Here is a 26,663-nt window from a genome sequence, read left to right as displayed (position 1 = left end):
ATAATGACAGTGAGGTGTTTTTACAAAAATATCACAATATTGGATTGGATTGGATTCGCCTTTATTAGTCTGGCAGTGGAGAAATTTACATTTCACAGCAGTAAAGTTCTGAAAGAAATGAAAGTAGAAAAGCAAAACACAGGAGCTGCTGGAAAGGCAGCCACTCTCGCGGCGCCGTCTTGAAGTCAAAAGAAAAAAAAACTAAATAACAAACAAATATATTACATGAGGCTAAACATTTCTCACCAAATAAAATAATTTGGTGACTTTTTTTAACTTTATATGTTATTTGTATTTTATGTTTTTTGGAACATTACTGGAAAAAAAGCAGCAATGGAAAAAAATAACAGCTTCATGCTGTGTAATTATTCAATGAACAAAAGTGCATCGAGTGTTGTCATGGTAGAGGTGTGTGTGTGTGTGTGTGTGTGTGTGTGTGTGTGTGTGTGTGTGTGTGTGTGTGTGTGTGTGTGTGTGTGTGTGTGTGTGTGTGTGTGTGTATGTGTGTTCAGGTCCATTAATCAGGTTAGTTTGCAGAGCGAGCAGGGTCACTTTGCCTCATTGACCTTCGACAGCAGCTCACCTCGCCAACAATGCACGTTCACAAAGTTACTTGCAATATATTCTTGACTCCTTCTTCTCCTTGACATCACCTGCTGATGTAAAATGTTTATCTCCAATGAAATAACGACAAAAACAACAAAAAATAAACAAATATTGTAATGTAGTTGATTCTTTGATTATAATAAAAAAAGGTCTTGCTGTGTCAACGGGTTCTTATTTTCACTTTTATGAACCTTAATGACAGTAATCAGCGCCCCTGACAGTGATTTATTCCATCATTCGCCTTTGTTTTAATTGGATTGGGACTCATTTGTTTTTGTCCCACCACATGTAGCACACACTAAGTGAATCTGTGTGTGTGTGTGTGCGCGCGTGTGTGTGTGTGTGTGTGTGTGTGTGTGTGTGTGTGTGTGTGTGTGCGCATGCGTACGTGTGTGTGTGTGTGTGTGTGTGTGTGTGTTTGGAGTTTGAGGGGGTGGCCCTTCAGGCCAATTGCATATTTGTCTTAACGAGTGAAGCTCTGCCTATTTTTCCAGCCGCAAGAGTCGAGTGGAACTCAAAGGCCTGTTTTGTTCTGCAATGTGACGTGAATTAAAAATTTAATAAAAAATAACTTGACCGTTACTATGTTGGGACGATAGAACAACACTGATGCCCTAATTTAAAAAAAAAAATGTCTTGCTAGACAGAGTCAATGCCGTGACTGTTCATGATATTCAAAGTAGTTAGCGCTACCATTTTACCAATTCTCTTCAGAAACGGTTGTTCAGGACCAAAAATCATACACACACCAGCCATTGCCATTTGCTTGCAATGCGCAGCGTGTTAGCGTTCTACTATCTCACTCGACTTTAGCTTTATAGATCTTCCAGAATTCACTTGATACAAATTCTCCATTAGCATGTTAAAAGCTAGCATGCTAACAGAGAATTTCCATTTTGCATTTCTGTGACGCGTAAGGCGTTTTTTTTCTTTAGGCGCATTTCTCTGGCCACACCAAAGCAGCTTTTCAAGGCCTCCAACATGAGTCAACGTTGGCAACGTCGCGAGATTTCCAACTTTGAGTACCTCATCTTCCTCAACACAATCTCTGGTGAGGGCCATTTTCGCTGTTTCTTCTTCAGTCATACGTCACATCCTCATATCACTTTTTTTTTACATTCTACAGGCCGGACCTACAACGACTTGAATCAATACCCCGTCTTCCCTTGGATCATCACCAACTACGAAGTGGAAGAATTGGACCTGACTCTGCCCAGCAATTTTCGAGATCTCTCCAAGGTAAGGAAGCGCAATTAGCAAACTTCAAAGCTAAATTCGTTTCAAGACTGTTTTACGTGTTGACAAAAAAATTATATGATAAAGATATCTAGGTAACAATGCACAACAATTTGGTGGTTAACTCCTTTTAACTCATTCACTGCCTGACGATGTGCAAAAACTTTACACTTCAGTGCCCGGGTTTTTGTCATTTTGACTCAAATTGCAGGACCCACAGAAAATTGAGTTTTAGGACTACATAAACACTCAATGCAGCGTAAGAAACCTTAGATGCTCTTCTTTCATCAGAACAAAGACGAGTTAATTCCTAAGTTATATGGGTCTGGAGTTATCTGAGCTTGAAATGGGGGCGGCTTTAGAAAAAGCAAATGCTGCCCACTTGTGGGAGGGAAAAACATTGCCAGAGGTCTGACCGAAGCCAGAAATGCACCCCCGCAAGAAAAAAATCAAAAACCAAACAAATTCGAGAATGGCACGCCACGTCATGCTTTTCAATTTCGGAATAAATTCGGGAATGGCAGCGAATGAGTTAACATCAGATGTCAAGAAAAATTGCCTTTGTTGACATTAATGTAAAAAGTACAAAGTGAGATCATGCTTGTAATATTTTGATGTAATAGGTGACTATATTTGACAATTTAAAATTTTGGTCCAGACATTCGCAAGCTCCGTGGAAAAGTTGGATCGCTTGATTTATCCTCGTCGGGCCATAGAAACTGATATGGCGGGCCAGATCTGCCCCCAGCCATGAGTTTGACATCAATGTCAGAGGGAATTTGCCCGAGTTAACCCACAGTCCTTCGCAAACATTTTTGACCAGTTTACTTTCGCCATTTTCATTTTGACTTGCAATTTGCTATGCATGATCAGAAGACACGTTAGGAGTGTCAAAGAGCCGTGTTTGAACAGGAAGGCCGCCATCTTGGTTTGAAATAGCCGCAAAGGGACGAAACCTGTAACACCATCCAACAAATCATACGGAATTACGATCATTCCCTCGTCGGCTTGTCAAAAGCGACGGACGCCTCGTCCTTCCTTCCCCCTCGCTACAGTTCTCACTTTCAATCGGCTCCTGTGTCCCTTCCATCTTCGACTTTTACTTCCCGATGGGGAAACCGCGCGGTGCCTTTTTGTGGAGTCACATGACACCGGCGCAGGCTGAAATGTGACAAAACAAGGGGTGCGAGCGGCGCTCGAGTGGCGTGGTAATAGATGTGTATGACTTGTGTTTTATTCATGCCGTTGACATACATGTGGGTCTGGGTGTACGCTCGCTGGAGCGTGGCGGACTGCAATGTGTGTAAAAGGCTAACAAAGAAACCCCCCTGCCCTCAATCAAGCCCCTCCCCGTTCCTACATTTGCTCTGACAATCAAGTGCGCGCCTCTGTGCTGCCGTTTTATTGTTGTGACATTTCAAAGCTCATCGGGGCCTTGGTTTCTTCTTTATGACCTTCACGCTGACTTGGGTTTCAAATGACTCGGGATGCCTTTGCACAAGCCCAACATTGTTTGAAGGCAAATGGACAATCAATTCATGCATCCATCCATCCATCCACCCATCCAATGCCATCCATCCTTCCATTCATCCACCCAATGACATCCATCCATCCTTCATACACCCAATGAGCCATTCATCCATCCATTCATCCATCCATCCGATACCCAATCCATCCATCCATCCACCCAATGACATCCATCCATCCAATGCATTCATCCATCCTTCCATCCACCGATCCATCCATCCAATACCCAATCCATCCATCCACCCAATGCCATCCTTCCATCCATCCATCCTTCCATCCACCCACCAAGTAATCTATCCATTCATCCATCCATCCATCCACCCAATGACATCCATCCATCCAATGCATTCATCCACCCTTCCATCCACCGATCCATCCATCCAATACCCAATCCATCCATCCACCCAATGCCATCCTTCCATCCATCCATCCTTCCATCCACCCACCAAGTAATCCATGAATACATCCATCCAATGCCCAATCCATGCATCCATCCATCCACCCAATGCCAGCCTTCCATCCATCCTTCCATCTTCCATCCATCCACCCAATGCCATTAATCCTTCCATCCACCCACCGAGTAATCTATCCATCCATCCATCCATCCATCCATCCATCCATCCATCCATCCATCCATCCATCCAATGCCAAATCCATCCATCCATCCAGTCATCCATCCATCCATCCTGCCACCCATTACCTTGGCTTCCACTAATCTTAAATATGGAGCATTGCCTCACCTTTCATGGGTGATATGTTCCAAGTGATTTTTTTCCTGCAAACTGGAAGTTGACCTTATTTGTATTATGATTGTTTTTTTATGGCCGATTTATGCCTCGAAGCCGTTACAAACCCCCACCGGTCTTTTGGTCAGAAAACCAAATGCATGACAAGTTCTTCCACCGTGACATTGAAGAAGCCACAGTGGCGTGAACGCAATACTTTGTCGTGTCGCACACTAAAAACGTCTACCGGCGTACGAGGCCACACGCAATTTCCCCCCACCTTCTTGAAGTGACCCCGGGGCCTTTCTTATCATAAACTTTAACCTCCATCTGACATCAAATGTTGCCCTCTCCCCATTCTCAGAGATAACGTTGGAGTCGTCTCAATATGCGCACACTGGAACTCACCATGTTGTGTTTTGTTTTTGTGTTCTCATTGCAACGAGCTGTTATCGAGCGCACCCTTGTGCCATAACAGACCTCTTGTAGCTGCAAAAGCTAATGGCGTATTGATTTTCGAACCATGCGTGACCCCCACACCCCCTAACAACACACACACCGTCCGCACGATCATTTTCACTGTTGCAATAGCTGCCATAAACACAAAGACCTTTCCTGATACATTTCTCAGAGCATTTGGGAGAGCCAAATTATCAGTCAGCCATTTTACTTTTATCACTTAAGAGCCCAAACGTCCCCCCAAATAGATAAAAGACAAAAAGCCAACCAAGCCCAATCAGTCAGGGCCTCCTCAAAGTGTGGACAGTTTCACCAAATTAAGTCGAGACGTCTATGACAACAAAAGAAACAGGAAGTCGGACATTTTGCACCATGTTAAGAGCCACCCGTGCTAGTTTGATATTTTACACGAGACTCACCGCATTATCAGACACGGACGCCGTCAAAAGTACGCTAGCCTGAAAAATACCCATGTCTGCGTGGTAGTGTATGTTTTTACAAAGGCAGCGGGAGCAAAACTGTATTTGGTTGTACTTACTTGAAGTATTTTAAAATGGATTCATGTTATTTATTTTGATCTATCCCCATCTTTCCCTTCTATCCCCATCGCTTTGCTGCTGTGAAATGTAAATTTCTCCACTGTGAGACTAATAAAGGCATATCCCATCCAATCCAATCCAATCCAATCCAATCCAATCCACAATTTAATTAAAGCTAGTTTTCAATTTGTATTTCGCTAAAACTAGACATTACACAGTTTTAAATGTGATCCAAATGCTCTTGAAAACGTCTTAAAGGTTCTTGAACACCCCGCTAATACACCACCCTCCCTCCCCCTGTGTTCTTTTCCGTTCAATAAAATGACAAGCAATTAGCGGACCGCAAATCAACCACCATGCCGTGCCGCCTTGTGGACTCTCCTGGGACTTGTTTCTTTCTTTTAATTAGTTCAACTCTTTTTTTTTTTTTTTTTTTTTTTTTTTTTTTGCGGATTAATGTGAGATTAATTTGCAGATGTTAATCTTATGGCTACACGCGTTAGCATCCTTTGGCTAACTCACCGGTCTAATTAGAACCATACTATTAAATCGTTTATCGGAACCTCTCGTCGGTCCTGGTGACTTATTGAGCCAATTTGTTGCCTGCGGAAAAGGGGCTCTCCGCCCCTCGTGAAGCACCTCGCCGCTGTATGTACTGTAGACCTTGCACCAGAGCACCCCCGCCCTAGCCCACCCCAACCCCCACTATAATTTACAGCATTAATGATGTCAGGCCAAGCCCGCGCACGTGCACTTGTGCGATGTCACGATGGCACTTTCACGATTCCTTATTTTATATGCCTCCTTCAAGCCTTTTCTTTTTTTAATGAGTCGGCTGTTATTAGGGTTATAAATCAGAGCAATGGCTTCCATGTATAATTCACCGTGTGTACTCAGCCCTTACCCCGACGGACCCCCACCCCCGAGCAATCCGCTGTGTATCATTGTCAAGTCGGAGCTGCATGCCGCTGCGGTGGCACCCCACGCACACACAGGGTTGTGCCTATTTGTACCGCTACATTTTTGTCATCTATTTGATGACAATGTATGAGATCAGGATGAAGTACCGTCAATATATGATATGAAAAAAAATGACTTCCGCCTGGAATTTTTTGTTGGATAATTTCAGCCTTTTTTTTTTTTTTATGGTAAATTTATGAAAGAAAAGTGAATTTTTGTAGTAGGATAACATAACTTTTTTTGTGGTTAATGTTGGACTTTCCATTTACGTCAATATCACAAATGGTTGGATTGTTGGTGAATTGCTGGATTAATATTTTGTGGTTAAATTTGATGGTGGTTCATCTAAGTTTTTTTTATACCCTCATCAAAATCAGAATCATGTTTATTGGCCAAGTATTGCGCTTATAAATGAAATGTATTATTATTGTATTGGATTGGATTTGCCTTTATTAGTCTCACTATTATTATTATTATTATTATTATTATTATTATTATTATTATTATTATTATTAACACGCAAGGAATTTGTCTCCGGTAGAACATGCTGCGCTCATATCATCATTTTTTACTACTAAGAGGCACTGTACAGTTCGATTTGGGTTACTGTTTAGAGAGTAAATGGCAACGGGGGGAAGAAGCTGTTTAAATGTCTGCTAGATTTGGTGCGCATGGATCGGTAGCGCCTGCCTTAGGGGAGTCGCTGGAAAAGGTGGTGGGCAGGGTGCGGAGGGTCCAGTAGGATTTTCCGCGCCATTGTTGCGATTCTTCTTCATCATCTTGTTGACTGATTTTTGCTGGATAAAGTATAGGTAAGATGGTATCAAATATGGATATAACTGTGTACCGGAAAATTAGCACACCCTCAACATTGGAACACTTTGAATACAACACATTTCAATACAATACAATACAATACATATAGATTTTTTTTAAATTTGGTTTGAATTGGAATTGAATTCATAAATTCAGTTAATTTTGCTACTTATTATTTAATCATTCAATGTGATAAAATATTGACCGAGATTCCTACCTTTGGAGCAAAAAAAACAAAAAAAAAACAAAGTGACACACCTTCAACCAAGCGGTGCAGCCACACAACCACACACACACACACGCCCCATTACCCGAACGCACAACAGTAGCCAAAGCACAAATCAATACTTGGAGTCCGACGCGATTCTACCAGTGACAGGCTGCCCACGATATGAAAGAGATGCCATTGATCCGCACCCCCCCGCTAAGCCCCCATCCTCAAAAGGCCATCATTCCATTAGCATTGATCCGCTATGTTTGTGTGTGCATGTGATGGATTAAAGGCAGGCTGGGCGCGACCAGCCGAGGGCTAATAAAAATCGAAGCATCCTGAAAGTGATTTCTATAAATGAGGATTTAAATAACAGCCCCCGGACAAAGGCTCACTGCTTATTCTCAGACTGATGACAAATTAATATGACTTCATCTTTTTTTGTTGTTTGTCTGGACAATAACGGTTGACTCCATTGCTACTATTGAGCCGTTAATACTCAAAGAAGGCTAATTTTGAAATCCCTTCCACAGCCCGTCGGTGCCCTGAACCCCAAGCGAGCCGCCTTCTTCTCCGACCGCTATGAGTCATGGGACGACGACCAGGTGCCAAAGTTCCACTATGGCACCCACTACTCCACCTCCAGCTTCACCCTCATGTGGCTACTGCGCATGGTGAGTATATTTGATAACAGAACGTATGGTTCATATTCATACCGTGGCTCTTAAAAAACTGATTCAGGTACCTCGACTTATAAGTGGCCCAATCTTGATGCCTTTCCAAGATATGAGATGATTTTTGTTGTTTTTGTTTTTGTCTTGGTTTGCAAGTAAAATTAATAAATGATTAAATGAGCGTTAGCTAGCTAGCTATGTTGGCACCAAATTTCATAACAATCACCTCGTGAAAGATGCGAAATGCTTCCATTCAACCGTTTCTTGCTAGTCCCACTTCCTGTTTATCATAAAACTAAACCTAATACTGAATTCAACATGTTGCGTGTTTAACCAAACCACACATGTTAACACGCTTCTTGCTATTCCCACTTCTGTTTATCATAAAACTAAACCTAAAACTGAATTCAACACATTGCGTGTTTAACCAAACCACACACACTTTGTCCGCTGAAAGTCTGCTAGCTTAATGCTACCACACTTCTTACTACTTCCACTTCCCATTTATCATCAAACTAAATCTAATCCTTTCTCCGACACGTTGTGTGTTTAACCAAACCACATACACTTTGTCCGATGAAAGTCTGCTAGCTTAACGCTAACACACAGTGCAGAAAAGTGAAACGGTCATCGATATACTGGCAATTCTGAAGCTTTAAACAACTAATCTGAACTGAAATCATAGCAAAACGTCAACTGACTCGAGACCGCACACATGTGGGCATATATTCTTTATCCTTAGCGGGGGGGGGGGAAATGAAACGATTGCACCTCAGATGCTACCGCTGTCTGTTGTCATCCACAAATTATTTGCAGCATTTTTATATGTATAGACACAGAATGCCCTCCCCCCTCCACATTTTTGTTTCTGTGTCTTATAGTTTCTTATCGATTGCTGTGCTTAGAATACAGATTGTCGCTGAAATCTATTTTAAATTCTCCTTGAGATTATTTTTTTAGAGACTCAATATTCCCTCTGTTGAGTGGGAGCCATCAATATGGTCATAACTCCCCACCCCCCAACCCCTCACAGGGATCAGGAGGTTACATTTTTTTTCTTTTCTGCTTCTCCCCCCGCCCCCTTCCTCTGTATGTTATTACGCCACTAGCTCACCATTGTCAGCGAGTCCCAGTAGAGCTGCAGCATTGATCCACGAGCATCATTAGCAGGCTTATGCTAAGGCCGCTTTACTGCTTGAGCCTCACGTTAAAACTCTCCAAAGCCTATTAATGTCCCGCCGATGGCCCTCTCATATAGTGTTATAAATTTTTTGTTAGTACAGTGGCAGGCGCTGATGATGTTCACGTATATGGCGGCATTTCACTCATGGGGGGGAGGGCCAGCGAGACCACGATTGATCTGTCCTAACAAGATTATACATGATTAGAAATGCATCAGGAGCATGGCTGTATTGGATTTAGAGGCTCACTGGGATTGTCCCCACCCCTCACCCCCCACTGTAATCTTTGGTACAAGCTTGAATACATTAATAGGAGGGTCGGATGAGTCATTGTTGTAATAATAATAGTAATAAAAATAATAATAATCAGCATAATAATAATAATAATAATCAGCATAATAATAATAATAATAATAATAGTAATAATACATGTCATTTAAAAGCGCCTTTCAAAAGTCTCATGGTCACTTCACAGTCACAGGATAGGTTTTCCTGTGGGTGAGCAGCGGCAGCCACACACGCCAGCGTTCACTCAAATAGATAGAAAGATAGCTGGCCACCTAATAGTTAACCAGCTAATAGACAGCTAGCTAGATCAGCTATACAGCTAGCCTGCTATCTAGCTAGATTTGTTGTCAGAATTGCCATATTATTACTATTTTCATTTGTAAACACAGTACTAATAGTATTGGTATTTTCATTGTAGTTTTTATTTGGCTTTTGATGTTTTTTGGGGCTCGGAGGTGGGTTAGTTAATCCTTTTTGTATTATTCTTTTCAATGCTTGATTTTCAATTTTTTTTTTCATGTTGGTTTTTAAACACTTTTGTGTCCTTGTGTTTGTCAGATTTTAAAAAAGCCTCACATGAAGTATTTTGGAGTAAGAATTCACCAAAATATTTTCATTTTAAAATCAATCACCAACAAATCAATGACAGGGTTAGTGTAACACCCCTCGCCCGGTTATCCACTTTGCCAACTTCACAACAAATGCTACAACCACATGTTCCAATGTGTTTGAGAGCATTTTCTCAACTTTCTTAAATCTTTATAGCCACCCTTTAATGATTTTTTTTTTAAATACCATCAACATTTTTGTCAAAATTGCATTTTTGTATCGCACATCATAGTATCGGACTGTGTATGGTATTTTTTTGTTTTGTGTCCGCCTTCGGTTAAAATCAGGCCGACTACATGACATCGAACCTGACAGTTCTGAAACTTCATGACATTTCATTCCACACAGTTTTCACTCTTAAACTGTCCGTTTTAATTTTTTTGTCTGGCCCACAGGAGCCTTTTACCACCTTCTTCCTCAACTTCCAAGGAGGCAAGTTTGACCATGCCGACCGCACTTTCTCATCGGTGTCTCGAGCCTGGAGGAACTGCCAGAGAGACACGTCGGATGTCAAGGTACAGTTCGAAAAACAAACAAAAAATCAGTCTGTTGCCACAAAAAAAATCATATCTGGATTATTTTTTTGTCATCTGACATTTTTGTATGTAATGTATTTATTTCCTTAATTTTTATTAATTTTCTATGTATTTATTCATGTATGAATTTTTCTATTTATTTTTTTTCGAGATAGTTAGCTAGTTAGCTAATAAGTTAACTAGTTAGCTTGTCAGTTGGTTAGTTGGTTTGTTAGTTACGTAGTTAGGTAGCTTGTTAGTCACTTAGCTAGTTGGTTAGGTGGCTGGTTGGTCGGTTACTTAATTGGTTAGTTGGTTAGTTGGATGGTTAGTTAGTTGGTCATTTGGATTGTAGGTTAATGAGTTAGTTAATTAGTCATATTTTATTTATTATAGTACATGTGTTTGTCTGTAGTTAGTTAGTTAGTTTCTTAATTAATTAGTCAGCTAGTCAGCTAGTTAGTTGGTTATATTTTATTTATTATAGTACCTATGTTTGTCTGTAGTTAGTAGTCGGTCAGTTGGTTAGTTATATTTTATTTATTATCGTACCTATACTTGTCTGTGGTTAGTTAGTTAGTTAGTTTTCAGGCTCTCTTCCGATACTCCCGTTCCCATGACTTGTTCTTCCACCTCCGGTGCGGTAGACTTTCATATGTAGGAAGCGGGGGACGTTGTATGAGTAACGGTGAGTAAGGCGGTGGAATATTCCGAGAGAAAAGGAAGAGCGACGGTGGAAAATGGGGGCCGGCGATGGCCAGTCACCAGCAATTACAATCCCGTGGCAATGAAAGCTTCCCGCTCTTGTGATCAAAGCCGGAGACTAATCCTCATCTGTCTCCCATTCAGCCAGCCCATAACCTGGACGCCCCCCCCCCCCCCCCCAACAACACCAACCACCCCCCCCCCCCTTCATAAAAAGTCCAGGTCGTCCATGCACACTTTTAACTGCTCCCTTTAAAACATTTACAGTCCGACATTCAATGTCAAAGCAACGTTTCCAGCTCGGGGTCTCTTGGCACTGGGTCACCCAATCGGGGGCACTGGTGGGGTGTCTAGGGGTCTTGACGCTTGATTGCACGCCAGTACCTGCCCCCCCCCCCCCCCACACCTTCCCCCCTTCACCTCCGGAGATAAAACATGTGGATCATGTTACAGCGTCGTTGGATGGCGCTTGATTGCAAAAGTGGTCGTTTTGCAGACCTGTCATGGCAGATCAGACTGTGGGGTTGCAGGAGGGGGGGGGTCTCAAAATCACAAATCTGGCCTGCATCACGATATTTGAATATCGTCCGATCAAGATATGCTCTGTCCAAATCTTTTTGGTTTCGTATTAGGTGAAACCTGAACAAATATTTGTACTGTTTTTTTTCTTTAATTAAAAAAAAAAATCGCAAAATCCGCTCAGTCTAATCATATTATATATTATATATTATATATTTCTTCAGGAAACTCGGAAATTTGTCTTTTATTAAAATTTATCTCTGTATTTTTTTCATCTTTCATGTAAACAAGAAATTGTGCTCTTCCTCTGAGCCAAAAAGATTCTAAACACAATGTTTTTTATCTATACAAAATGAGAAAGAAAAATAACAAACACGGCTTGTAATTGAAGTGGATTTACGTGGGACATCAGTTGTGAGACATTCTTTTATGTCAATAAATGCTACAGCTTCGTATTTTTAGTTTGCAGCAGACATGCACATTTCACCATGACGTCCCTGATCCACTGGTAAAAAGGATGCTTTGATCCTCCCCTCTTTCATCTAGAACTGCTTCATGCAGCAAAGAAGGTGCAGAAAGTGCTTCAAATTGAATGACTGTCTCTTTGTGTCGTCATATTATTATTATTATTATTATTATTATTATTATTATTATTATTATTATTATTATTATTATTATTATATATATTTTTTACTTCAAGATGGCGCCACAAGCGTGGTTGCTTTTCCAGCAGCTCCTATATTTTGCTTTTTCTACTTCTTTCTTTCCTCTCATCTTCCTTTCATTACTTTGCTACTGTGAAATGTAAATTTCTCCACTGATTGACTAATCCAATCCAAACCCAGAAAAATACTTTGGGCATTTTTCAGATTAAAAACAAACACCCCCAAAATTCCGCACCTTCAATTTACCCACGGTCGGACGACAAAAACTGAACATCCCCTGAACTCTTGGGCCGCACCAGTCTTTTTTTTCTCTCCATCCATTTTCAATACACGTCTGTCGACTTTTTCCACTTGGACACGCACATTCACTCCCAACGCAAAGGACGAATTAGCCAAGCGACATTTCAATTTAGCACGGCAAGTATAGCATTTAGCTTTAGCATTCGAGCCATTCAACGGAAGCCATTCCAGAGGGCAGAAAGCCTCAGTGTGTTATTTCTACCAGAAAAAGAAAAAAAAAAACAAAGAATGAACGCGAATGGGTGATAATAGGCTACAACACCCAGATTCAATGTGTCTCCAGCCTGGGTGACGCTACCGTGACCCCCCAATCCCTTGACCCCTAGCCTCAGCCTAAAGGCATGAGAGAAACCTGCAGAGGTTCCGAGTAGCAACAGTGGAAGTGCAGTGAGGGCAGCGGGAAGGGGATTGGAAGGGGGCGGGGGGATTGGGGCAGTGACCCATGACAGGACAGGATTGGGGATCAGAGGGGCTGGCCTCTGACCAGGCCAAGGAAACGGGCCACTGCACATTCTGCTACATGCGAGGCACAGTCGAGTGTAGCTTTTGCTGCTCTGTGTGAGTGTGCTTTTACAGCAGCCGCTGAACCCCCCATGAGCCGGGGGTCTCGTTAAGAGAGAGGCCATTTTTTTTTTGGAAAGCTGGAGGTCATGGGGTTTTTTTTGCGCAGCAAAGTCATTTCACAAGTGACAGGAAGCACCATGTTGTTTTTTGAGTCCTGTTGTTTACTCGCTCATTTGATGAGCTCTTTGCACGACATCCACATTTGTTTGTGTTGCTTGAAGATCTTGTTGGGCTGCTTTGTACCTGCTTTGTACCTGATGATTTTGAGGGTATATTGCAAAAAAAATCTAGGTGGAATAAGGCGAGGAATGGAAGTTTCGGCGTTTATTACCGGATAGGGACTTGGTTTTGCCTGTATGTAATGGATGACGTTGTCTGAGTTTGATCTGAGGTGTAATCAAACAGAAAATGTCTTTAAACTTGACAAAAAAATGTGGTGTTGGAAGCTGAGAAAAGATGAATGTTGTGTAAAGTAAAAACCAAAACGCACCAACATGCAGTTTATTGACATGAGGTGCTCATTTATCTGATACCCCTGGAAAACTGTTCATTCATTCATTCATTCATTCATTCATTCATTCATTCATTCATTCATTCATTCATTTTTGCCTTTTCATTTTTTTAAACCATTTGGAAAATAAGCAATTCTGAAGCTAAATTGGTTTGTCTTGGTTTATTTATTTTTTATATTTTACTTCATAATAATAATATTAATAATAATAATAATAATAATAATAATAATACATTTCATTCAAGGTCACTTTACAGTCACAGGATACGTTTTTCTGTGGGTGAGCAGCAGCAGCCATACGTGCTAGCGTTCACTCAACCCGGAATAATTCGAATAGAAATAGAAAGCTAGCTAGCCTGCTCCTAGATAGATAATAGATAGCTATCCAGCTATCCAGCTAGATAGCTAGTTAGATAGCTAGCTAGCTAGACAGCAAATAGATAGCCAGCTAGGTAGCCAAAATACAAATACGTTTTTGAATAGCACAAAATTTGGCCTAGCTATTTAAAGTAGATGACAAAAAGTGAGAACGTAATTCGATACTCTCTCCCACCACATTTATTACACCCACAAAAAAAGTCAGTCCCGTGACATTCTCGAAATAAACTAAAAGCCATAAATGTGCAGTTTGTCGAACACCTCAGAAGATTCCAATTTTTAGATAATTTTTTTTGGCTCGCCATGTTTGTGCGTAGTAGGAAAAGCCCCCCTCCCCCCTCCCAAAAAGAGGAGATGTCATCTCTTTTCATGTTCACAGATCGCCGCATGGTTCCGTTATAACTTCCATCTTAATCATGGCTGTTGTTTACATGTCGGAGGGGATTGAGGGGGGTGGGGGTAAGCAATGAGGCATCGTGGGTCTTTCGCGGCGCCTTAATTGGAGAAGCATGGTCTCTAACACGGGCTCGGGAACCCCGAGGGCAGCTTTGTCTGCACTTGTTTACGGTCATTATGCTACAAGTTCCGCTTTGTTAGCGTTTTGGGGAAGGGCTCGCGTCTCACTGTCATAACCCGATCGCGTCTCGCCGTCGTACGTCCGGAGAATATGTCGCGTTGGGCGAGACGGGCAAATAAAGCCGTCATACTCCGCTGGTTGCTCTCTCGTGAATAGAATCACCAAAAAAAGAAATGCATCTTCAGAACATAGAAGAGGAAGTCTGCCATTTTAACTCATTCACTGCCATTCCCGAATTTATTCGGCGATAAAGTGCTGGTCAGACCTCTGGCAATATTTTTCCCTCCCACGAAGGGGCAGCATTTGCCTTTTGTACTGCCACCCCCATTTCAAGCTTATATAACTGAAAACCCATATAATTTAGGAATTAACTCTTTTTTCTGATGAAAGACGATAGTCTAAGGCAGGGGTCGGGAACCTTTTTCACAAAGCACTAAAAAGTAAAAATCTTATTAAAATACGCTCAGTAGAAGTAATTTAAAGCCATTTTACAAATTATGGACACAACTTGTCCGGAGACATCGATTGTCCTTTAATCTTGTAGACAGCAGAGACATCGTGGGGCCGGCCGAGGAGAGACAGAAAGAAAAGAAACTGGGAGAGCATTTATAAGACGGACAGGGTGCGACGCAATAGGATGTGACGTAATGGGATGTGACATCAAGTATTTTGAATGTTTATGTAGTCCTAAAACTCAATATTCTGTGGGTCCTGCAATTTGAGTGAAAATGACAAACACCCTGGCACTGGAATTGACACATTTTTGCACATCGTCTGGCAGTCAATGAGTTAATTAGCTAGTTAATTAATGAATAATATTTTTTTTTGTTCTTGGTACAGGAGTTGATTCCGGAGTTCTACTACCTCCCTGAGATGTTTGTCAACACCAACACGTACAATCTGGGAGTAATGGAAGACGGCACAGCGGTCTCGGACGTGGAGCTGCCCCCCTGGGCCAAAAGCCCGGAAGAGTTTGTGCGAATCAATCGGCAGGTAAGCGTCGCCGCTCGCTTTCCTTTTGCGCCCAGGAACATAATTTGACTGAATTTTACTAGTAACTCAAAATGACATTGTTATTTTCCTGACGATGTTCGTTCCGGGAATCTCCAAGTGGACGTTTTTTCAGCTCTTTTGAATTTCTGTGGCCACTGGGACCTGCTAACCAAATGGTTAATATCACCAGACCTCCATCATTAATCATGCAATGTCTATTTTTCATTTATTTTGTGGGGGTAGTGAGGGCTCCATCTGCACTGTTTTGTGTCGTATTTTCCCATAACCTCAAGACCCATACTTCAAATAGAAATAATTCATTGAATACGTCATATTTATAGAAATCTAATTTTTATTTTTCACATTGGTGTTATTTCATTTTAACTGATTAATTTATTTATTGATTGATTTATTTGTTCATTTGTTCTTTTCATTATTAATCCAAGTGCCAATTGTTTATGTAAGTATTTATTTATGTATGTGCTTATTTATTTATTTATTTATTGCGCTTAGTGTTGATTTATTTGTTCGTTTGGTTATTCCATAATTTATTCAAGTGGCATTTATTTATTTATTTATTTATTTATTTATTTAGAGCTCTTTATGTTCACAGAATGTAGTTTCTGCTGTGTACAGTATATATCAAATGGTTTTTTTGGAGAGTGAGAAGACCTAAAATGGTTAAACAATCCCTCCCCCCACCGTAAGTGCATTCATGCGGTAAAGATGATAAAGAATATATGCATAGTTAAAATACAGGCCTGTGAGAATTGAATCATATGTTATGAATATTAATTCATGCTAATCAGACATTGCTTTTGAATTGGGGTCCGAATTTACTCTGGCTGTGGGTGGGGATAAATCATCAAACATGGTTGAGCAAAAATGAGTCAGTCATCAGACCCAGGCATCATGTTCAACTAATGTATGTGATTTAATCGGCATTACATGTAAACAGTTTATTCATTCTAGAATGTGGCGAGTAGTAGTAGCAAACAAAGCGGCAAAACTGGTGAAGGACACGACATATGAAGCATCAGTACCACTTAATTGTGTTGTCATATAACATATAACATTTGTGTTTATTTTTTTTTAACTTTATGTTACTTCCGGGTTGAGTAAACGCTGGCGCGTGTGGCTGCCACTGCTCACCCACAGAAAAAATATCCTGTGTAAAAAAATCAAAAAAGGTCAAAAGCAGGGTTTGCGACTCATCATTTGAACATATGAGCGACATGTAAAAGCTCCACTTTTTAGTGGAAGTACCCCAAGAATAAGGTAACCTACTTTCAATAGGGAGGGGAGGCCAGACGGGGGGGTGTAGTGTGGTTGAGGTACGGATGCGTGGGTGGACAGGCTTGCTCTGGTGACAGATCGCTGGCATTTCAGGGTGTCAGCTGGCACCGTGGCGAGAGGGATGAGCGCGGCACTGAGCGGAGACGGAAGACTGAAGGACTTAATGGGCTGTTTGGCTCACTTGGGCTGCCAACTTCGCTAATGGTCTCACCGCAACACCGATTTACACACACACACGCACTCACGTGCGCATATACACACTCCAACTCGCTGTCTCCACTTGCGGTTATGAGCCCGAAATGATTAACAGCTAATTAAGGTCCAATCTGGAGAGGCCATTAAAAGACTCTCAGAGTAAAGGATTACACATGGCATCGTCGTTGTCGCCGTCGTGCCAAACGGCAGCTTGTTTTCCGAGCTTCGAGCGATGCTCGCCGGGCAATAAAACAAATCCGGCGTAAATGATGACTGCCGCAACAGATAATGCTGCGCACGTCTTGTTTTTCAAGCAGCGCGCCGTCTTTGTTGAGAACGAAGCCCGCAAACATGGAAACTGTCAGCATGCTAATGGTTAGCATTAGCATGCAGGAAAAAAAAAAAAAATATATATATATATATATCATTAAAAATCATTAAACTGAGAATAATCCGTTCCCAGGTCTCGATAAAATATAATTTTTAACTAAATAAGCCTTAAAATTATACACAACATACCTTATTCTATGTATAATAAATGTGCTATTGTATTGTAATGAAAGAAATACACTGCACTGTATAATAAAGTCACTTTATTTACATTTGTGATGGTCGTTGATGGCTCTTAATTGATACCTGTTACTTTCTGACTTGTAAGGTCTTACGAAACTGAGGAATCACATTATCATTCATGATGATGATGATTCTCATCGCCACAGTCTTTTCTGGATGGAACTGTTCAATAAAAGCCTGCACATCACAAATTCTTACATGCTGCTTTCAAGGATCGAAGGGTAACATCATGCCAAGCCTTTTCTATCAGCTGAACACATATACTGATACTATACGTATTCGGTACCGGGCTCTTTATTTGTAGAATGGTAGTAGAAAGTTACTCTCAGGGAAGTGACACATAGATGTCTCGCAGAGCTTGATCGTGGCGTGGAGTCGAGCAGGTCGTACTGCGAAACTCCGTCCGATGCTGAGCAGGTCTCTGGAAGTTGCGTGTGCGTCTGAGTCCGAGATGATTCTGATCTTCTGTCCCGTGACGGCTGCGCCTTTATACCATTTCCAAGCGTGGGAAATGTGTCAGGCTGAGATTCACATGAAAGCCGCGGTGCGCACCTGTAACGCCACAAACGCACACCTCGTTCGTGTTTCTCAATGATCTCCTTCTTCTCCTCGACTGTAATTTTGTTTTGTGTCTTCTTCGGCTGAACACGAGCCTGTGGTGGGGTCTTTTTCGGTCCCATAACAGCAAAAGTATCGTTGAAGAAGATCGATGTGTGCACTCATAGAAAGGGGGTGAGGAAAGGTAGGCTGGCTGGGGCGCTGTTCGGTCGTGTGCTTTGGTGTTCTTCAGCCGAAGATTACTCCGCCAGCCGTGGTGGGGTGGCGCTCCGTGTGTATCCTGAAAAGTAGTGCTTAATCCAAGGTTTAATTTTCATAAATTTAACGTTCGTATTCCGAAAATTTCATAAGGCAAGGGGTTAGTAAACCGAGGCCCCACTGTGTGTGTGTGTGTGTGTGTGTGTGTGTGTGTGTGTGTGTGTGTGTGTGTGTGTGTGTGTGTGTGTGTGTGTGTGTGTGTGTGTGTGTGTGTGTGTGTGTGTGTGTGTATATATATATATATATATATATATATATATATATATATATATACACACATTTTTTTAGGTAGACAGACAGATTGATATTAGCAATTGCGAAGCGGATACCTTTTGTGAATCCATCTCGTACTTAAAAGGACTTTCCTCCCTCTGGAGCATTTTGGTGCACTTTGCAGCTGTTGAAATGTAGCACACCATAAAGAGCAGATTGAAGCGTGTGCGAATGGACACATGGCACATTAATATGACGCAAACCACATTTCTGTACCTTTGCTTCGCAGCCGGGCTATGCTGTCACATCATGTCACGGCCGATGCAACGATTGACACTTGGTGACAATGTGAGTGTGAATGTGTGTCCGTTTCTTTGTAGTCCGGATTGTGTCTGCTTTTTTTTCAATGGAAGTCAACTGAGATTGATTTCTACTGCGGGTGACCCCATTTGTGGCTTAGAAAACGGATTGATGTACATTTACAGCTGGCTACCACTAACTGTGAAAAAAAAAACAAAGATCACACAAGATGTCTTCACTCGCGAGTTTAATACTTCTTACTCAAAGCGTCTTTCTCCATTGTGTTGAATGGAAAGGCCATTAATCCATTCCAGACATTCACAAAAGAGTCGCCAAATGAGCAACAGTGATATTTTTGACAGAGGATAAAGAATCCATACCTGTCACTCTTGCTTTGCTTTATATATTAAAATGTTGTTAGTCATTTATGGTCCAATATCCACTGCTTACAGAGTTCTAGCTATGGCTATACTGATCCCTTCTATGGCGTGTTGCATTTTGTTAGCATTTAGCTTGTGGGAACATTTTTACTATTATTAGCTGATTGTGAAGTTTCCTTTTACCATCAAGTTTTTTTGCTTGAAATTCAAGGAAAAAAAATCAGCTCAGTGAAAGCTCAAGTGCCCCAAAACTGTAATCGCATCACCACCGTATTTTCATTTGTGGAGGCAGAACTTCATCTGCAAATTATACTTGTACGTGAGTGTGGTGGATCTGTGACTGTGGCGCATGTAACAGACACATTGCCACGCTAAAATATGTGACGCTTATTAGCAGCTAGCGTTGCAATTTTAGCTTTTGGGCTTGAAAATGTATTTTCCTTCCATTGCCAATTGAAAATAGCACAATTTTAGCCTGCTAAGCTAGCATGCGATGAGGATAATTTGTTTTAAAAAATGTATGTAAAAAAACCTATGAATAATATAATAAAATATCAACAATACACCCAAAATGTCAAATGTTTCAATTCTCAGAGTTGACCTCACTGAACTGAGCTCTCGCTGTATGGATCGACGCCATGATATAGAAAACGAAAGTAACTCCCGCATTTCTTCCCACGCTCCCACGAGCGCTCCCAACGGCGGCCATCCATAACGAAGCGTCATGTGACGTCTGTTGGCGTTCCCCTTTTATCCAAACTCGCGCATAAAAATGTCAATCCCGCCAAATTCTTTGCGCTCTCCGCCGGGACGCACGTGCGAGTTGAGGTCAACCACCGCAAGATGTACTTAAGCGCTGACTGAGTGAATGTCAGTAGCGCTCCCCGTTAGCGCCACGCTAATCTACTCTTCACTGCCACGTTATGGGAACGGGGGCGACGCGGCGAGGCACTAGCGGTGATCTGGCTAATGTCAGACGGCGCTCGCCAGAGGAGGCTCGTCCGTCGTGCGGTAGGGGAGGACATGTTTACCGCCTTTTACGAGGACCCCCCCACCCCACTCCACCTCCTTGCTATTTCGCTCGTCGTCTTTGGTGACATCCCGGACGGCGAGCCTGAGAAATGCGCTGATCTACTGCCGCTGACATCCCGGCTCACTAATGTTGACCTTTCCTTCAATCCTCCCGGATAAACGCTTTTCTTCTTCTTCTCTTTCAATTTTGTCCTCGTGTCGGCATCCATTCAACGGACAAGTCGCGTTATTTTTGTTCTTTTGCTGAACGTTTTTGAATAAGACAATAACATCAAAGGCAGTTGTTAGCATTGCGCAGGTGCAAACAACAATTTACCTTAAAAAAATTTGGGTGTTAAAAAATGTGAAGAAAATGTGTTCCATGTATTAAATTTGTCTTTTCTCTATATAACCGTGAAATGTGGAAAGTGGGGCAAGGTAGTTGTATGTTCTGGAATAGATCAATGGCGTCAAACTCATTTTTTGCCGCGGGCCACATTGTAGTGACGGTTTCTTCTCGGGGGGGGGTTATGAAATTGGTGAAGCCATTAGAATGTTTCATCCTTTACACATATTATAAATGTAGAGCGTTTAGTTTTTTCTTGCCTCTAGCAACGTTTTTTTTCCCTTCCTACACGGGGGCAGCATTTCCCTTTTTTCATGTTAGCGCTTTGTTCCAGCTTCAGCTGTTGTTAAAGCGTGCATCCCTGAACATCATTGTACTTTTCGATGTGCATTACCTTATCCCTGTTTTTAGCTAGCTAGCTAGTTTTCTATCTATTTGAGTGAACACTGGCGCGTGTGGCTGCCGCTGCTCACCCACAGAAAAAACGGATCCTGTGACTGTAAAGTGACCTTGAGAGTTTTGAAAAGCGCTTATAAATCTAATGTATTATTATTATTATTATTATTATTATTATTATTATTATTATTATTATAATATAAATCTATGTATGTATTATAAATGATAAATACTGTAAATACAACTCACACGTGATAACGTGATGAACTTTGCGTTTTAAAGTGATTAGTTTCACCTTATACTTAGAACGTTAATCAAAGAATGCGGCCTTGTTGTAATTAGTGTATACATACATACACTATCTAGCTAGCTATCTTTTAGTTATATAGCTATGTAAGTGGCTATCTAGCTAGCTATCTGTTGGCTGTCGATGAGCTATCTACTAGCTGTCCAGCTAGCTTTCTATCTGTGTATTTAATAGTGGCATTCAGTGTATTAGCTAACTATCTATCTAGCTAGCTATTCACTATATAGCTATCTAAGTGGCTAGCTATCTAGCTAGCTGTATGTTGGCTATCTATTAGCTATCTACTGGTTGGCTAGCTAGCTTTCTATTTACTTCTGGGTTGAGTGAATTCTGGCATGTGTGGCTGCCGCTGCTCACGCACAGAAAACTTATTCTGTGACTCTAAAGTGACCTTGAGGGTTTTGAAAGGTGCTTATAAATGAAATGTATTGTTATTATTATTATTATTATTATTATTATTATTATTATTATATTGTATTGTATTGTCTACAGCCACCCCTTTTTTGAGTTCAGATAACTCCAGACCCATCTAATTTGGGAATTAACTCTTTTTCTGAAGCAAGAAGAGAGTCAAGGGTTTCTTAAACCGCATTGAATGTTTATGTAATCCGAAAACTCAATATTCTGTGACTCCTGGAATTACAGAGACAATGACAAAAACTCTGGCACTGGAGTGGATACATTTTTTTGCAAATTTCTGGCAGTGAATGAGTTGAGGAAACTGGTTTTCAAATTTTAGGTAAAATATAATGACTGTTATTGTGTTATTACAACAAAATATTTTATTACAGACAGTGGCGTTTTAGGTGGTTCAATTACCTGACATGTTCTTCCGCCTTCAGTGTACAAGTATGAACCTAACACTACTGTTATTGTGGTTTACATACGACAATTTGAAATTTTGGGTTGGACTTTAAAGGACAACCGACGCCTCCCGACAAGTTGTGTCCATAATTTCTAATTATTCTGAGCGTATTTTACAAAGATTCCACCGCATATAGCTATATTTCACGTTTGAAGACGCGCGCTGAATATTCCGGAAGTCTTGTTTTTGAGTTGGTGACGAGTCGTCACGTCACGGAAGGAACGCCCCTGACCGAGAAAGGACTCATTGTAGCAGGCCTTTCATCACCTCAATGCATTTTGTGGGACTTTGTTTGGTCTGAGTTGGTCTGTGTTGATCCGTGTTGATGGTGAATCCTTGTGTGTTGCACCAAGACTTTTATTTGATATTCGCTGACAAAACTTTCCAGGAGACAATTTCCACGGAGCTTAGTCGTCATCTTCTGCTTTTTTCGGTACTGGGAGTACTAAAGAGTGTGTCACTACATTTCTCTCCAGATGCATCAAAATGACCGGAATAAATTCTTTAATCAATTGTAAACATGTATACTTTCCTCTTCAGAATATTTGAATCATATTCATAACTGGATGAGTAACAATCCGAATCTGAAGCCATTGTTTTGATTCTCGAGCAAGGCAAGACATCTTGGCGTGACACCACGAACAAGGGGGCGAGACCTTCTGAGACTGGCCACTTCCGGTTTCAAATTGAAGTAGTTTTTAGACACTTTAAGTCATTTTTATTGGTGTTTTGCATTTGACTAAAAATATCATCCTGCGTGTTTTGGGTATTTTAGATGTTATAAAACGTTTTTCTGATGTCAGTTGGGAAAAAAAAGTTATGTCGGTTGTCCTTTAACAGGCATGAAATTTCACAGGTTATACATATTTGCTTTCGTGGGCAGAATAAAATGATGTGGCGGGCCAGTCTCGGCCCCCGGGCCTTGACTTTGACACCTGTGTTCTCGATGAGCGTATGTCACCTTCCTCAACCCCAAAATTAAACCAAACCAAAACTCAGTACCACTCGATTTGCCCATTTACCTCCCAATCAGCGTTTATTTACTTGCTTGTCCTGCGTCGTAAATCCGACCACTTAGCCACCCTCCCACACCCCCTGCCCGACGTGACGTGTTTGTTTTGACGAGATACCGCTCCAATCACTCCCCTTTGGGATTCTTTTCCACCCGAGTCTCCTCTTCGAGTGGATGAAGGTTTGGTTTCGGGTTTCCAGTGGCCGATGACTGCCGCCGTTGACCCGCGCTCACAACTTTTGCAGTTTTGACCCGCCTAATTAGCAAGGCGGGGTGGAGGGTGGGGGGGCTGAGCCGTCCTCCACGAGCCCATCTGCGGTTCTCGCGTGTGAATAAACCAAACGGCTGCTTCGAGGTTCTCCTTCCTTACGTCACCCCCCCGCCCCACCCACCACCACCACTCTTGTTCATGTCGAGGTGGGGGCCCCTCGGTCCGGGCTTCCCTGAATGACAGTCGGCTTCTCGTTTACAGCGAGTTAATAAGGCCTTTAATCAGAGCGCTTGTCAACTTTTGGGCCGGAGCGAGTCCAAGGGAGTTGATCCCGAGGATCGGATGACTGGAAGAAAGAACAAAAAAGGGTGGAGGGGTGGTGAAGGCTGACCAGGAAGGAAAAGTTAAAAGGGGGGCAAAGAGGGCAGTTATATTTCATGATTACAATTTACAAATTATGACAGGGATTTTCGCTATTTGAATTTATATAGTGACAAATTTGGTTTTCTCAAATGTGCCTTTTGTAAATGTTGTCGTTGATTGAATAATTCACCCAATTGCTGTTTTTGGTCGAAAGCCATGTCGAGTTACAAAATATTGCTTTGGGGCCATCCGGCGTTACCTTTGTGCCAAGCGAAGTGGGCGTCACTTACTTGCATGTTTTCAGTTCTCGCGGCAGATCTCAGATCTTTCTCCCCACAAAGTGTGAAATCGTCATCAAATCAAAAACAAACGTCGTAGAAATCTCGGTCCAGACCCGAATGATCGACAACATGAACCGAACTGGGTTTTGATCTGCTCGTTGTTGTTTTACTCCAATCCTGTAAGTGTCAGTAATGCGTTTTAAGCAACACACACACACACACACACACACACACACACACACACACACACACACACACACACACGCACACACACACACACACACACACGCACACGCACACACACACACACACACACACACACACACACACACGCACACGCACACACACACACAATTTTTATGGCATCTTGTGGTGTGAAAATGGTGTCAATGCACTATTTTTCTATTCAAAAAGGCTGATAGCTTGACTTAAAGGACAACCGACGTCTCCGGACAAGTTGTGTCCATAATTTGTAAAATGGCTTCAAATGACTTCTACTGAGCATATTTTACAAAGATTCCACTGCCTATGAATATATTTTATGTTTTAAGACTCGCGCTGAACATTCAGGAAGTCTTGTTTTTGAGTTGGTGACGAGTCCGTACGTGACGTCACTGAAGGAACGCCCCTGACCGAAAAAAAGGACACATTGTAGCAGTCCTTCCATCACGTCAATGCTTGTATGGTCTGAAAACCTCGTGTTGCGCCAGAAGAGGGCGTCCAAGCTCCATATAAGGAATTTATCAGCCTGCGGAAACGCAATATACTGTCATGTCTACAAGAGGTCGCCATTTTCTTCTGCCTCTTTTTGGGTGAGACATTTACCCCCCATGTTGCCTCAAAATGGCACGGAATAAATTCTTTACTTGATTGCAAACATGTATGCTTTCCTCTTCATAACTATTTGAATCATATTCATAACTGGATGTGGAACAAGAAAGCATATTCTCTGAATCTGAAGCCATTGTTTTGATTCTCCAGCAATGCAAGACGTCTTGGCGTGACGTCACGAACTGGGGGCGGGACTTTCTGAAAATGCCCAATTCGCTGCTCAATTCTTTTCAAATTTTGGACACTTTAAGTCATTTTTATTGGTGTTTTGCATTTGAATAAAAATATCATAATGCGTGTTTTGGGTATTTTAGATGCTATAAAACGTTTTTCTGATGTCAGTTAGGAAACAAAAAAGTGACGTCGGTTGTCCTTTAACTTAGCTCCTCCCCTCATCTGGCAACAAAAGGATACAGAATTGTGTCGTAAACCCGAAGCAGCCCCATTCCTAAACAGGACGTAATAAAACACGTTTTCTGTATACACACCTGATCCGTGTTTGCATTATCTTTCCTGCCATCGATCCAAAACCCAAAACATTTGCGGCGCTGACGACATCGCACGAAGCATGTGCAACTGATTACGCATCGAACGTGCGCATGCATTTGCATGCAAATGACCGTATCGGACTGTAGTTCGGGTGCATTTGCGGAGGAAAAATATGTTTGGTGTGGGGGGGAGATTTTTGCTTCCTTATGGCAAATCCCGTTCGGCGTGAACTTTGAAAAAGCCACAAATTACAACCGGGCGGTGAAACATTACACAAAGATCCATTGGTGGCATTTTAGACTTCTGAGTAAGAAAATAACGATCATAGTCATGACCTGAAAGTACCTAAACACCTCCCCCCCAAAGAAAACTAATGTGACATTTTGGAGAACGTGATCATGAAAAACGGATCTCTTAGTATGTTAGCTTTTATGGGAATTATGTCGTGTTTTTAGAAAACATAAAAATATGCTGTCTGCAATGTGTCGGATGTTGACAGCGACTCAGTCAAAGTGTCCGTCTGCAGATGTCTCTTGGGTTTTTTTTTCTTGTGGGGGGGGGTCGAGAAGTCTGTTTTTATTCTTTTTTTTGGTCAAGTGACATGCTTTGTGTTTGAAAAAGGAAAATCAAGTAATCTGACACAGTCTGGGCATGTTCATTTTTCTGGCGTATTTTGGTTGGCATTTAGCGTGACAGCCCCACTCAGTGACACAAAGAGAAGAAAAACAATTGTGAGATTTTCAAAAAAAGACAGGTTGAGTTAGCCAATTTGGCTGTGAAATTTTCTCCATATTTTTCCAAATAATTTCACTCTCAATCATAAAATTTGATAGAAATTTCGATCACATGAAAACCCACCAAAAAATTTGAACATTGGAATCTGAAATTTTGGTGATCAATGCAGCTGAACGGAATGTTGATTCATTTGTATCTAAACATCATACAAGTCTACCACCGTCACCAAAAATTAAAATGACAACTAATATACAACATATGTTTTTTCATTTATTTGGCAGGTTGTTTCAACATACATAGATTAATGCCTGATATGAATTTATTAACTTATGTATATAAATCGATATTACAGTCAAGTTATTGTCTGTGGAGGCGATCACCTCAACCGATGACGAATGTGACTTGTACTTTGTCAAATATGAAATAATATTAATGTTGACTTCACCCCCCCCCCCAACCACCACCCTCCATAATTTCCATAAAGG

At 41.5% G+C, this 26,663-nt stretch overlaps 1 protein-coding gene across 7 annotated transcripts in view; it reads left to right on the top strand.

The window, feature by feature from the left end:
- The window catches only part of lrba (LPS-responsive vesicle trafficking, beach and anchor containing), a 181,035-nt gene that overhangs the window by 122,766 nt on the left and 31,606 nt on the right, over positions 1 to 26,663 (top strand). For all 7 annotated transcript variants that reach the window (XM_089006279.1, XM_089006285.1, XM_089006284.1 and 4 more), the window contains 5 exons: positions 1,542 to 1,657; positions 1,733 to 1,845; positions 7,613 to 7,753; positions 10,227 to 10,346; positions 15,406 to 15,558. In XM_089006279.1, coding sequence (XP_088862405.1) covers positions 1,542 to 1,657; positions 1,733 to 1,845; positions 7,613 to 7,753; positions 10,227 to 10,346; positions 15,406 to 15,558 — 643 coding nt within the window. The remainder of the gene's footprint in view (positions 1 to 1,541; positions 1,658 to 1,732; positions 1,846 to 7,612; positions 7,754 to 10,226; positions 10,347 to 15,405; positions 15,559 to 26,663) is intronic.

The sequence above is a fragment of the Hippocampus bargibanti genome, linkage group LG10 (genome assembly GCF_051943395.1).
Source record: "Hippocampus bargibanti isolate YZ-2025 linkage group LG10, ASM5194339v1, whole genome shotgun sequence".
Classification (NCBI taxonomy): Eukaryota; Metazoa; Chordata; class Actinopteri; order Syngnathiformes; family Syngnathidae; genus Hippocampus; species Hippocampus bargibanti.
This window is presented reverse-complemented; position numbering and strand designations above follow the sequence as displayed.